Source organism: Crocodylus porosus, unplaced genomic scaffold (assembly GCF_001723895.1).
Source record: "Crocodylus porosus isolate Cpor-Errol unplaced genomic scaffold, CroPor_comp1, whole genome shotgun sequence".
NCBI lineage: Eukaryota > Metazoa > Chordata > Crocodylia > Crocodylidae > Crocodylus > Crocodylus porosus.
Window position 1 is genome coordinate 33,208,881 of NW_017728914.1, and position 14,123 is coordinate 33,223,003.

The window sequence follows — 14,123 nt, forward strand, 5'->3', positions numbered from 1 at the left end:
GCTGCGGCGGTGGGACAAGCGGAGGCGCTGCGGGACTTTGGGGGTGCCCCGAGAAGGGGCGGGGGCCTGCCTGGACCTGGGTGAGCCGATGCCTGGGGAAGTGGGCTCTTCTCAAGCCCGCAGCCCCGGCGCGCCCGCTGCCCGCTCGGCTGGCTCCGAGCCTGGCTCCAGTCCCGGGAGCTGGGGGCAGAAGGAAGCAGGGACTGCTCTTTGCTCCCTGTTGCACGTGTGCCTGCGCGAAACGGGGCTGCCCCCGGGCTGGGACAGACTCTGCAGGGTCTCTGCCCTCTGCGCCCTGGCACGGTCTCGGGAGCTCACTCCCGGGGCTGTGCCAGGGCGGGAATCTGGGTCCTCCTTCCCGTTACCCCTCCATCCCTCCACTGCCTCCATCCCCCCTTCCCCCTCCATCCCCTCCTGCTGCAGTGACCCCTCTCCCCCCCAGCGTGAAGGGGCGCAGGCTGGAGCTGGTCCTGGCAGGAGTAGCCGGAGCGGAGGGAAAGCCATGCCGGGAGCCTGCCTCCCTCGCCTCGCCTCGCCTCTCCTGTGCGGCGACGCTGGCAGCACATCTGCTGCACCTCTCGCAGCTGGAGGGGCAGCTCCTTCCCCCTTCTCTACCACGTCTCCTGCTAGTTGCAGCTGGGGGGGAGCAATAGGTGAGGGGCTTCCCCCCTCCTGCCCCAGGCAGTGCCGCTACACCTCTCCCACGGTGTCGCCTGCTTGGGTTGGAGCCCAGTTCCTGCCACTGTCCTGGGGCGGCCAGACAGTGCAGGGGTGGCCCCGTCACCCCCTCCCCTTGGTCCCCTGCCCTGGGCTGGGAGCGCCTCCGGAGCCAGCTCCCCGGCACTGTCCCCTGCAGAAACTTCTGCTGCTCCACCCACGCGCGGCGCGCACATCTGGACCTGTCTGCTAGGCTCCAGCCTGGGACTGGGAGCCCCGAGGGCTGCTCCCCTCCGCCATGCCACTCCTCTCCGGCTGTGTTTTTGGGTGGGTTTGGCAGTGTCTGTTCCTTCCCCTGAGCCCTGGGGAGTTTGCCCCTTGGCCCAAGGGGCTTGGCAAATGCCTGGGTGTGCAAGGGGCTTCCTGGCTGGATGTGCAGCCAGGCGTGAAGGATCACCCCCCCCCCGTTTGCTGGCTTCCCCCTCCCGAGAGCTGGAGGAATCAAGTAGGATGCCAGTCAGGGCTGTCTGGGATGCCAGGCCCGGGAGGTGGGGGGTGGGCGCTGGAGTGTGTTCTCAGCCTCCTCGGGCCTCCAGGGGTGCGGGTCAAGGGAAGAGATTGAATCGTTTGTGTTTCCCTCTCTGCCGCCGCTCCACAGGAAGCCCCTCATCCCACAGTGCAAAATACCCAGGGTCTGGGGCTTCTCCATGTTGCGGGGATGCTCTGCAAGAGCAGAGCTGGGGCAGGGCAGGTGGAAGGGCCTGACTGTCTTCTACACGCATGAGCGCATGCACATGCTTGCAAACACGCATGTGTGCACGCACGCCTGGGCAGGTGCAAATGGTGCTGGCTCTTCTGGCAGAGCTGCCTGGCTGCAGGCACTGTGGGGAAGGAGCTGGCAGGACACTTGGCCTCAGCCGCGGATCCGCTGCTCGGAGTCTGGTATCACTTTGAGCCTGGAAAAACAGCTCCAGAACGGCAAAGCCACCACGTGGGACACAGGAGACAAGTGGCGCGGTTCCTGCAGCGAAGCAGAGCTGGGGAAGCCCAAACACTGCTGCGGCATGTGCTGGAGGGAAGAGTGAGGGCATTTGGGCTCCCCCTTTACTGCATCCCGTCTTGATTCCTTGGGGCTGCAGGGGAAGAGCCGACACAGTCCCTGCGGCTTCCCAAGCCCCGAGTCTGGCCAGCGCCCTCCGCTCCTCGCTGCCGTCACGGGGTCCGGCTGAGGACAGCATGGGTGCCAGGTGTGGCCGTAGCTCCCTGACCATGAGCTGGGCCCAGCACTGGGAAGGGGCGGTGAGCGGGGATGGGAGGATGCAGGCGTGCACCTTTGTGCCCCCGCCAGTCGTGAAAAGGGAGCACAAACGTTATTATTCGGAGCCACTGCCCCTGGGTCCGAAGCAGGGGCGAGAGGCCACCCCATGATAGTGGCAATGGGGGGCCTCTCTCCGAGTAGCCTTTGCACTTATCTCCCTCCCATCGGTGCCTGCTCATGCTCTGCCACCGCAGACCGGAGCCATCGTAATCTCCCTGCTCCAAAGGGAGAGAGATTTTAATTAACAACCTCTGCTGCTTCTGTCTGCGGAGGGCAGCTCTCTCCTCCTCTGTCTCCATCCCTGTCCAACTGCCCCTTCTTCAGTCCTGCCCCGTGGAGCCCCACAAGGCTTTGCACAGGCACCCATGGCTGAAAGATGGGCCAAACCCACCGGGGGCTACCACTGGGGTGGACGGGAGCAGCCTGTGGCTCAGCTGAAACTCCCTCTAGTCTGCAGAGGTAGATGGGAGGTTATATATATGTGTGTATATATGTGAATTTATATATATGTGTGTGTGTGCGTGTATGTATGTATATAGACATATATATATACATACACACACACACACACGTCTGTATACATATATATGTCTGTATACATGTGAATATATATATGTGTATGTATATATATGTGTGTGTGTATGTGTGTGTGCATATTATATATATGTGTGTGTATACACACACACACACACACACACACACATATATATATATAAAACCTTTATATGGCGACCAAGCTGGGCTTTCTGTACCGGCCTGTATCGAGCTCCCCAGTGCGGCCGTCCTTCCCCCACAAACACTTTGTCCCACCCATGCTCTGGCCCTGGCCTGTGCAGGAGATACGGGGGTTAGAAAATAGATTTGCCGTTTGCCTTTACCTACGTGGACCGTCCCCTCCCCGCTGTCCGCGGGCGTGGACACATCCAGCGTCGGAGCGGTCCTTGCTGGGGTGGCCCCTTCTCTCCAGACTGCGGTTACCGTCCTCAGCGTGATGGCTCTGCCCGGGGGACAGGATGAGTGTCACTGCTCAGTGCTGCGGTACGCCCCGTGCTGGGCAGGGCACCTGGTCTGCCTTGGAGGAGAGACCTGGGGAAGATTTGGGCTTGAGAGGAGGGATGGCGGAGGCAGCGTTCTCCCAGCTCCTTCCCAGCTGGGGGAGGCAGCGGCAGGGGCTGGAGAGCAGACAGGAGTATTTCTGGCTCTGCTTGCCTTGTTCCCACAAAAGTGCTTCTCATTCTCCTGAGGTTTCTCCATCTAGCCTGGCACTTCAGCCCCTCCCCACCCGCGGTTCACAGAGGCTGCACCTCCACAGTGTGAGTCCCCGGGGAGCGATGCTCCATGCCCCAGCTCTCCAGGGAGCAGCAGCCCAGGGACCTCCCAGCCGTCCCCGAGGAAGGGCCATTACAATCATCACCGTTTTTCCTCTAAAGGAAAACTCTGTAATTGGTTTTTAATCACTGCCCTCTACAAAGCGAAACACCCATTAAAACCTTTTAGTTAGGAGACAAAACAGCCCAAATCATCGTCTTTTTGTTTCTGTCTGCTCCCGGAGCGCGTGTCTCTTCCAGGCCCTGGCTAAAGAAAGCAGCAGGGAGCTCTGCCGCTGGTTGGTGGGCGATGTGGGTGGACGGAAAGCCTGGGGCCCGGGTTGGGATGAAGGGCAGAGGCAAATGGGATGTGGGCAGAGACAGGGAGAGTGGTGGTGTGATGGGCGGGATGTAGGAGACAAGAGCCCAGCGAGGGAGCGAGGGGTAGGAGTGCCTGGCTGGGGGCACATCCGGCACTTGCTCTGCACCAGCCTTCGACCCATAACTCTGCTCTTCCCTCCCACAAAGTTGGCCTTTGGGCACGCGTAGCCTGAGGAGGGCAGTGGGCAGGGCTGTGTTTTGGGCAGGGTCAGGAGGGATGCAGCTATCACCAAGTGGGGTTTCTCTCCCCACTTCCGCTCCCACGCTGCCTTCGTGCCCCGAAGCCCCCCGGCAGAGTGCCACCGTCCCTCCTTGCTGCCAGGCTGGGATCACGTCTCCCAGGCCTCACTGTGTTTTTATTCCTCTGTAAAGCAGAGGGAACTTTTCTCTCCCCTTGATGCAAGCCAGGGCGGCTACACCATGCTGCCTGCCTGCCGAGCCCGGGGCCACTGCTACCGAACAAGCCGCCCGCTCACGCCCCATCCCAGCTGGGCAGAGCAGACCGCACAGTGAGGTCCTGAGCAAGCACCTCATCCTCCTTTCGGGCTCAGGGAGCAGCACCAAGGCACGTGCATCACCTGCCTAATTGCTGCGGTCACACTGGGGGGGTGGGTTGGCAAGCAGCACAGGCCTTACCCATACAGTGACATGGGTACCTGCGGAGAGGACGGGAAGTGGGCCTGGACCAGGCTCTCCTTCCTGTAGCTGTTCAGCATTTGTTTTGTCAATGCACTGCTTGTTTCCTCTGGCTACGAAGAGTGGGGGCCACACGCTCTCTGTTATAGTGACGCCACCTCACTGCAACCCATGCTCACCATGGGACCACATTGATTGCTCTGAGAGGAGAGATCGGGGCAGCGTCTCTTGAAGGATTCAGCAGCACAAATAGGGCCACTGGTGCCAGAGTTGTCAAAGCCAATAAAAATGTGGAGGGGGCAGGAGAAAGCAAGTGCATTGGGACCGGGCTAAATTAGGCAGTCCTCTTCGTGTAGGGCTTCCCAAGCAGCACAGCTGTGCAGCTAGCAGATTCCTGCCGCTGTCCCAGGAGGAGGCCTGATCCTTGTCTTGCGCAGGGACAAGCTAAGGCAGAGCCATTTATTATTTGTTACACACGATGGCAGGGCAGCCTCTGATGGCCATTGTTTCCTCCCAGTTGTTCAAGGATCTAACTCAAATCGCTGTGCATTGCACATAACGTTTTGGAGAGCTGTCCGCCCCCGAGAACGTGGTGTTTTGAAATCCCCGCTGCTTTGGTTGGCAGGCTGGGATCTGTCCAGAAGCCCTCGCTACAACAACGCAGGATATGGGGCAGCGGAAAGGGGGATGCCCTGAACTCCAAGGGGCGTCCTTCCTTTGCACCCATATTTCATCCCCCCCTGGTTCCTGGCATGAAACGCACTTGCTCTTCACTGACTTGATTCGCAGCAGACAGGCTGAAGCACCAGGCTGCCCGAACAGGTATTTATGCACGGCCATTAATCTCTTGCTAACCACCACTCAGCTCAAGCCTTGTTCCTGGGGTTTGACCTCCCCTTTGGACCAGGGTGAGGATGGGAGTGAATACGACCCAGTGCGGAGGAAAGGCTGATGGGGATTTAATAGCTGTGCTGAAGGTTATCCTGCTGCATATGTACCAGGTGAAAAGCTGCGGCAGTTATGCCCTCTTACTGCGATGGCACCAAAATGCAGCACCAGCTCACAGACCTGGCGTGGCCCTGGGTTGCCACATGCTCTGCTGCCAAAGGCATGTTTGCACAGGGATGGCTGGCCAGATGTGCCATGCCGGGAATGGGCAATCCCTGTTGGCTCAAGTATGATGCTTGGGTATCTGTTTGTGCCTGGATGGCCAGGCTCATGCACAGCCCTGGCAGAAGCTTGCTTACACGTGGGCATTTGCTCCCAGACCAGGGCACATGCATGCACTTGCACAAGTCGATCCATGCTCCATGGGGGTACAGGGTGAGGCTGAACCTGCACTGGCAGAGCTACAACCTGACTTGCACGGCTTCAGCATCCCCAGCTGGGAGGATGGTGGGGGTGGTAGCGCAATCAGGCCTCCCTGCTCCCTCCAGCCCTACTCAGATCACCAGAACTGCCCTTTACAGGGTCAGACCGTAGGTCTGTCTTGCTTAATTGCCTATGTCACACAGCGGCAGAGAGCAGGTGCTGAGAGGGAGAGTGAATCCGGCACAACCCGGGTATTTTCCTTTCTCTCTCTCACTTGCAGCCTCCAACATTTAAGGTCTAGGAGGTTCTGATTCAGAGGCGGCGCTCCTCATCCCCACCCTTAATAGCGAGTGATGCCCCTTTCCTCCAAGCACGTGGCCGATCCCTTTTTGAATGCAGCTAAACTCTCATCTCCCACCTCATCCTGCGGCAGCGAGTTCCTCCCTTTAACGACACGCTGTGTGAAACCAAACTTCCTTGTGCTCGTTTTACACTTGTGACCAACCTGGGAGGTCATTTTGTGACCCCTCGTTCTTGTCTGGTGGGAAACCATCAATAAGAAATCCCTAGTGACTTTCTCTTCACTATTTAGTATTTTCTGAGCCTTTAGTCTCCTGCTTCCCTATGGTAGGCGAGGCCTCCGGTGCTTGCTCTTTGGCCTGCCAGTCCTGGAGTGCATTTGTGGGGATGCGAGGGAGAGGAGCCAGGAGAAGTGCCGCAGGGGGAGAGAGGCAAAAAGCCAGAGAGAGCAAAGGAAGCAGAGCCCAGCACAGCGTCTCCTAGCCAGAGCGGCAGGCAGGAGACCGACTCTTTCCCTCCAACGGGGTGACATTATTTTTGATGCTCCCCACCATCCTCCCTGAGCTCCTTTGACCTTCTGCAAAGCACAGCAATGGTCTGAGAGACCCGGGGTGGCAGAGGGCATGCCGGCGGCACTGTGTGACCGCAAGCTCGCCCTCGACTGAACCACGTGGCATTTGGAGGCCGTTTCTTTTAACCCTCCAAATTAAATAAGCAAGACCCGAAAAGCCTCATGCGAGGAACCAAGTGGGCACTGTCCTTTTCTCGCTGCTCTGGCATCACTTTCATCATGTGTTGAAAATGAGATGTGATGGAGGGGTTGACATTTCCACCTGAGTGTTGTGTGGAAACCATGAGTTTATCACTGTAATGGGAGGGAAGTCATGGGGTGGGAGGCAGCCAGGGGCACTGCCACTGCCTGTCTGAAATGCCACCCTGGACCCGCTGCGTTGGGCCTGAGCCCTGGAAGCTGCTCTGCCATCTGCCCTGTCTCATTTGTACCCTCTCTGCATCCCACAGGCGACAGCGCTGCCTTCCTCTTCCTGGCTAAGGGCACAAACCAGGCATGGGGCCCGTGGAGGAACCCAACAGCACCCTCATCATGGAGCAGCTCGTCCTGGAGGAGCAGCTCGTCCTGGACCAATCCAACAGCCTGGTCACTCCTAGCCCGGGTCTCTATGGGTCCGGCAACGTCATGATGGACAGCACCAAGATCGTGGGAGTCCAGGTGATCCTGATTGCAGCCTACTCTTTGATCATCCTGCTGGGGTTCATTGGCAACTCCTTAGTGATCTACACCATCGTGAAATACAAAACCATGAGGACCGTGACCAACTTCTTCATAGCCAACTTGGCCCTGGCCGACCTCATGGTGGATACCCTCTGCCTGCCTTTCACCCTGGTGTACACCCTGCTGGATGAGTGGAAGTTCGGGGCAATTCTTTGTCACTTAGTCCCTTATGCTCAAGCGCTGAGTGTCCACGTGTCCACTCTCACCTTGACCGTGATTGCTCTGGACAGGTACAGATGCATTGTTTTCCACCTGGACAGCCGCATCTCCAAGAAGCTCAGTTTCACGATCATAGCCATCACGTGGCTTGCGGCTGCCATCTTGGCTGGCCCGCTGGCCATCTTCAGAGAGTACCGGTATGAGGAAATCCCATCCATCAACCTCAAAATAGCTGTCTGCTCTGAAAAGTGGCCTTCTGGGAATAACAGAGATGCTACCATTTACAGCCTTTCCATGCTCCTCCTGCAGTACGTCCTCCCACTCAGCATCATCTGCTATGCCTACATCAGGATATGGTTCAAGCTGAAGAGCCATATCAGCCCCGCCTCCAGGAGCGAAAGCCAGTGCCGGAGGAAGAAGACCACCAAAATGCTTGTCATGGTGGTCGTGGTGTTTGCGGTCTGCTGGCTTCCCTTCCACATATTCCAGCTTGCCATTGACCTGGATTTGGTTCTCATCTTCCACGAGTACAAACTCCTGTACACCGTTTTCCACGTGGTGGCCATGTGCTCCACCTTCGTCAACCCCCTGCTCTACGGCTGGATGAACAAGAACTACCGGAACGGGTTCCTCCTGTTCTTCAGCTGCCAGAACAAGCCCGAGAGCTTCTACACGGACGGCTCGCTCCGAGGACGGTCTTTCACTTTTAGGGTGACCACACTCAACGGGAGCCTCAAAAACTCTGCGGGCAACGGGAAGCTGCCGACAGAGGTGTAGAGGTGAGACACCCCCTGTTCGCAAGGGCAGAGGCCGAGTGGAGTGGATGCCTTTTGCCGGGAAAGCCCCAAACTGGAGCAACTGGAAGCGTCGAATGTATCTATCGAAACCGTAAGCCTGGAGGACTGTCTGTTCTGCCTAATGAAAGTGCTCGGTGGTCCCGCCTCTGAGTTCGCGGCGTCAGAATCTTACTTGTACATAAGTCCGGAAAGCGAGTTGAACGAAGGATGCTCCCGGTGACCGGGTGAGGCGATTCACTGTCACCCTGGGCTGCGAGAAGGCTCCCATTCAGTGGCCTGGATTATTTACCGGGGTTCACAAAAATAAGATCCAGAGCCGGTGCGTGATCAGTGGAGATCGGTGCACTTTAAATGGGTTGTATATTCCTTTATCTGGTATAGAAACGCTCTTCTTTCTCTCTCTTACCCGAGAGCCTTATGCATTCATCCCTAGCCTGTGACTCCCTGTGGAGAGAACCATGCTTTGTCCTAGACGCTTCAGTCTCGTCAGTCTATGACGCTTACCTGGACTGCCTGGTCTAGGCCAGGATGTGGTGAGAAGTTGTGTTGTGGGAGCCAGGGTGGCAGTGGTGATGATGTGACAGGGAACAGGGCATGGTTGTCTGATTACCAGCAAAGGTAGGAAGTGGAAGGCAGGTTTGCTGGTGGAGGATGACAGTCTCCCGGTGGATCAGGGTGGTGGGCAATGCTGTTTTCATACCCCTGGGGCTTGTACGCGACCGTCAAGAGTCACTGGTGACTGGAGGAAGTGTGAGAATGACTAGGCCCCTGCTTATTATCCTCATTTCTGATGTGCTGTAAGAACGAGAACTTACAGCACAGTATAGCTAGGGTCAGATTTTGAAATCGCTGCTATATTAATGCTTTTTCTTGGAAGACAGAAATAACCTTTTAACGCACCCACCCCCCCTGACAGTGTCCCCTGTACTTATCTTAGATGAAGTCACGTAGAAAGAGATGTATTCTTTGAAACCAACCGGTACGTTCTCATCTTTTAGGCTGCGTCAGCTGGAGAAGCGTATTTTTAGCTTTGCCATCAAAGGAGTCTTGATTGCCACAGTGCTCTTAACAGCTCGTCATTTGTGTCATTTGAAGCCAGCGTTCATCAGAGTGGAAAGTAACTCTCTAGAACCCGGGAGAAGGGCCTCGACATACCTCCTAATTAAGCAAAAATGAAATCCCATTTGTAAGTCTTCAGGAGAGCAAGGGAAAAGGAGCAAGAAGGATGAAAGACTTCAGGAACACAGGATTTGCCATACTGGATCAGACTATGGGTCCATTAAGACTGGAGCCCTGGAAAGCCTGGGGTAAAAAACTGCTGAGTGATTGGTTTGGGGGTCTGTTTTCCTGCACCATCTCTGACTTGACCTGGCTCCAGCCACGCCGGCTGCCCCACTCAGCTTTACACTGCCGTACTGAATTAGTTTCCCCCAATCTTTCCATTCCTCCTGTTGCTTGCATTAATTGCCCCCCTGTAGGCGTAAGAAAGTCTATAGGTGGCGGGGGATTTTTTTGAAGCAGAGAGACCATCGTGATGCACATTATGGAAACAAAGCTTTGCTTCTGTGCCTGGCCAGACTGCCTGGTGACACTGCCATGGCTATGAATAATTACCTTAAAACCTGGCTGGCGGCAGATTTTCTAAATCAAATCCCAGGCGATTCTCTTCAGAGCGCCTGGGAATAGACGGGGCGTCTGCTGGTGAATGTGACTGTTCCGATAACAGAGGCATCTGCAGCATAATGGGGCAAATACTGACAAGACAAGAGGCACTAATTAATTGCTCCCTCCTGTGTTTGCTAAGAGCTAAAGCCTGGTGCACTGCTTTCCATGGGAGTTTTCCAGTTAATCCCGATGGGACCAGGATGATGCTCTTAATCACGCTCCCAGCAATTTCTTTTGGCTGCATAATGAAGTGGCTGGTTCTGCGGTTCGTCCTCTGGGGAGATTGCTGGATAGCTTCATCCCATGGCAGGGTGCAGGAATGTTTATCTTTTTCAAGGAGGCTTAGCTGGATGGAAAGGATTTGGTCTCACCAACAACCACTTCATAAAGCAATCCAACGCTCGGTCACATATGTCAGAAAGAAACAAAACGTTTCACCACGCAGGTCTGAGAGCGGGCTGTTCTGGCAGCTGCGATGGATGCAGAGCTAAATGCTTTTTGCCAAGGACTTGCCAGGGGTCTTGTTCCGTGACGCTGCACAAAGCCTGTGACTGCACAACACTAGAGATAATGGCATTATAAATGACTGTTTAATTGGAGTCAAGCTATCCTGCTAAATAGGAGTGAATAAATAAATAGGCGAGCGCTCTTCACAAATAAAAACCGGTGGTGTAATTTATTGGGAGATGTTCCGGGCTAAGCAAACGAAGGAGGAAAAACATTTACTTTAGAAGGAGCATGCTCGGCAATGGCCTCTCAGCTTTATTGAACTCACTTGTACAGTTTTATTAAAGGATTTCTGCCTCTCAGCCGCCTGCCTTTCTGCCCCTGGAAGCAACTGTGCTCTTACGCACTCAATATTACAGCCAAATTCTGCTCTGCTCTGGGACATGTATGGAAAATTGCATTCCTATAAGGAAGAAAAAAAAAGATCCCTAGCTTGCATTGCCAAATCAAACAGGAGAAAGTGGGCAGTGTGGGGGCAAAGTTCTTCCTTACGTGCACCTAAGCTGGGTAACTAAATCAGGATGTTAAGCACGAAGATGGAAAGAAGGTGCATGGATTTACGTTTATATAAAGCAGAGGTCTGTATGATTCAAGGCTGAAATGGCATTAACTGCACGATAAGCTCCACACAACTTCAGCCAAGAAGGCTGGCAGTTCCTAAAGGACATAATATTGGAGCCTTAACATCAAGCTATTCCAATGCAGAGGAAAGATAAGAGCCACAAGAGACCAATGTCACTACACAAAGAGTTTCCAAGTTATCTGAAAATCACAAGAGATAGATACAGGCATTGCAAGGAAGGGTACATCGCTAAAGAAATCCTTAAGGGAATGGCACGAATGTGACAAAATCGGGAAAACAAAGAGGAAGAATGAGTTACAGCCACAAACGAAATGCTAAATTTGCTAAGAAGAGATTCTGCAAACATGTCAGAGGGAAAGGAAAGTCCAGGGAAATTGTGGCAGGCTTTTAACAGAAGGTGCAACGCAAGTAGCCCTGCTCCGTGCCTGCTTTGCTTCAATCTTCCAGTAAAAAAAAGAAAGATAAACTGTGATCATCTGAGTACCAACATGCAGCTAAACAAAGAAAGGGAAGGGATACAGATCACAAGAACTAAAGGGCATGGCAGAGAACTTCTCGCTAATTTGAGGGCATTTAAGGCAGCAAGGCCCAGTGCAATTCACCCAGGACAGCGAAGGAAAGAGATGAACAGATCTCAGAGCCACTGTTAACAATACAGCTGAATAACCATGAGCAAAGAGTAACTAGAAATGGATTGATGGGAGGTCTTATGCAGGGTTACACTTGGGCCTGTGCTGGGTCCCATGCTGTTTAGCTTTTTAATTAATGATTTGGATGCAGGGATAGAGAGCATACTGATCAGATTTGCAGACAACACACCACCAATCTACATGGAGGGATGCAAACACGTTGGAGGATAGGAGGAGTATGGCAGGGGCAGGCTGGGCAATAGACAAGAAAATGAAATTCAAGAGAGGCCGATGCAAGGTGCTACACAGAGTAGAAAAGACAAATGCAAAGTTACAGAATGGGGGAGAACTGGTTTAAGAAAGGCCTGCGGTTGGGGTGCATCACCAACATGAATCATCATCAATGCCATGTTGGTGGTGTTAACCATTTTGTTTGCAAGATGTACAGTGGAATAGTGCCACTTTACTTGGCACCAGTTTGGCCTCAGCTGGAGCATTGTGTCCACTTTGGGATGCTGGGTTTTTAGAAGGATGTACAGAAACTGGAGAGGATCCAAATGCAAATGATGATAAAGGAGACAGAAAGCAAGCTGCATGACGGAAGAGCTGAAGGAACCAGGCAGGCTTAGTTTGGAGAAAAGGAGATGGTGGGGAGGGCAGAACAAGATTGCACTTTCCAAATATTTGAAAGGTAGCCTTAGAGAAGGTGGAGACACTGTTCTCCTCTGCAACAGAAGGGAGGAAGGACACAAGGCAAAGGGTTTAAACTGCAGCAAAGATCATTTAGTTCAAATCCCAGGAAAATGTGTAACTGTAAGAACAGGGCGATGGAAAAGGTGTCTAGAGAAGTTAGAGAATCCTCTTCATTGGAGGTTTCAAGAAGAAGCGGGGTAAGCATGTGGGGTAGTGCCGGGGGATTGGCCTAGAAGAGCATAGAGGTCCCCAACAAGCGTATGATTCGGTGATAAAACTTGTAACCAGCTGCACTGCTAGGTTTTAACAAAAGTGACAGTGGTCAGAAACATTATCCTGTCATCACTGAATCAATGGCAAATCTGGGACCTAGACAGGGTCCTTGGATAACACCAGTGTTCGTGGATTTGCAAAATAGTCTTTTCCTGTTTGTTCCTACTTCCTATTCCTTCATGTTTGTTCCTACTTCAGATCTCAAATGGTAATGTAATTTGTGATTATTATGAATGCCAGAAGAGCTTTGGAACAGCACAGGCACGGCAATCCAGCCATTTACAAGCAGCAGCTAATGTTAATAATTGCAGACTCTCAATAAAAAATCATCCAGGGCTCTAAGGAACTGGGGAGTTCCTTATCAAAGCACCATTCTGTACCAAGTCCCATAAAGGACTGACAAATTAGTTTGGCCGAGACTTGCAAAAACATATTTGGGATTCGGACACTGAATAGCCAGTGAAAGCTCTGCCTCTAAATGTCCTAGGCTGCTGTGAACATCTTGTCCCATTTGTTTTCCAAAACAGAGCGGACCACAGGGAGTTAGTTAAGATTAAGAAGCATAGGCTGGGGTTGTATTTTTCCTTGCTTACAGGTATTTTGGGACCATCTCTCTGTTCAGACGATGCAGGCTGGGTTTAGCCAGTTTGCATCTTTTTGTCTCCACTGCTGGAACGTCAAGCCGTTTGGTCTGACTTTCCCAGCACAGCTGTTTCAGTGTTTTCTCAAACTTTTCATGTATAGTTTTGCAGGGCTCCCCAGCTTGAGAGAGAGGAGAGCTGATAAGAGGATACCAGAGAACCTACAAGCCTTTGCACGGATGCTGTGTCTACACTGCAATCACCATCCCTGAACTGGCAAGATTAGATTAGCCATGAAAGTTTAAGGCAGAGCAGATTTGGCATGAATAAGTGCTGAGGCCCCAGACAGGCTAGGGCAGCCTGTGTGGGATCCTGTATGGCCATGACTTTGCTGTGTTAGGACTCAAGCTCTGCACTCTGTGTACATCTGCCCTGTAGACAAACTCTGTGTGCCTTCAGCCATCCACCTCTTCCTGGCAGTTCAGTTCAACAGGACCCACTCGACCCTGGCAGATCTACTCGACAGCTGTCTTTGGGACTCTCTTAAAAGGGGATCCCCACCATGGAGGAGGTTTGCACCCTACTTCCCAAGTGCAGAGCCTCATGGCGAATACTCAGTGGGCTTGGAGAGGAAGTGGCCAAAATCTCCTGCACAAAGACGGGGGCAAGCATTGCATTCCTGCCCGAGGGGAGAGCAGCGCCCATTTGAGCACGAGGCAGCTGCAGGTAGAGCACGGTGGAGATGCCAGTCACATACAACCAGACTGCCCATCTTTGGCACTGGAAAGCCTACAAGACCTTATGTATGTCCTTGTATATCGCAGCCTTTGCTCCTGTCACAAGACTGAGCTCCCTGGTTTGGAGCTATTTGAAGTGATCATTTGGATCAACAGAGGTTTGGCCCGTGTCCGTCATTAAATTAGGAAGCTTTAAGAGCCCCCCAAGTTCTGCTGGATTTGGAGACAACCGGTATTCCAAGAGGGGCTTGAGCCCAGTAATAGGTGCTTGAGCCTCTAGTGTGAGAATACAGTGACC

The 14,123-nt window shown here is 53.5% G+C and overlaps 1 protein-coding gene across 1 annotated transcript; it reads left to right on the forward strand.

Moving 5' to 3' along the window:
* Nucleotides 1-6,933: 6,933 nt before the first annotated feature.
* On the forward strand, nt 6,934-13,923 carry LOC109310157 (neuropeptide Y receptor type 2-like). The gene has a single exon (XM_019535212.1). It carries the CDS (start codon nt 6,977-6,979, stop codon nt 8,135-8,137), a length of 1,161 nt encoding a protein of 386 aa, XP_019390757.1. The 5' UTR covers nt 6,934-6,976; the 3' UTR covers nt 8,138-13,923.
* Nucleotides 13,924-14,123: the final 200 nt, after the last annotated feature.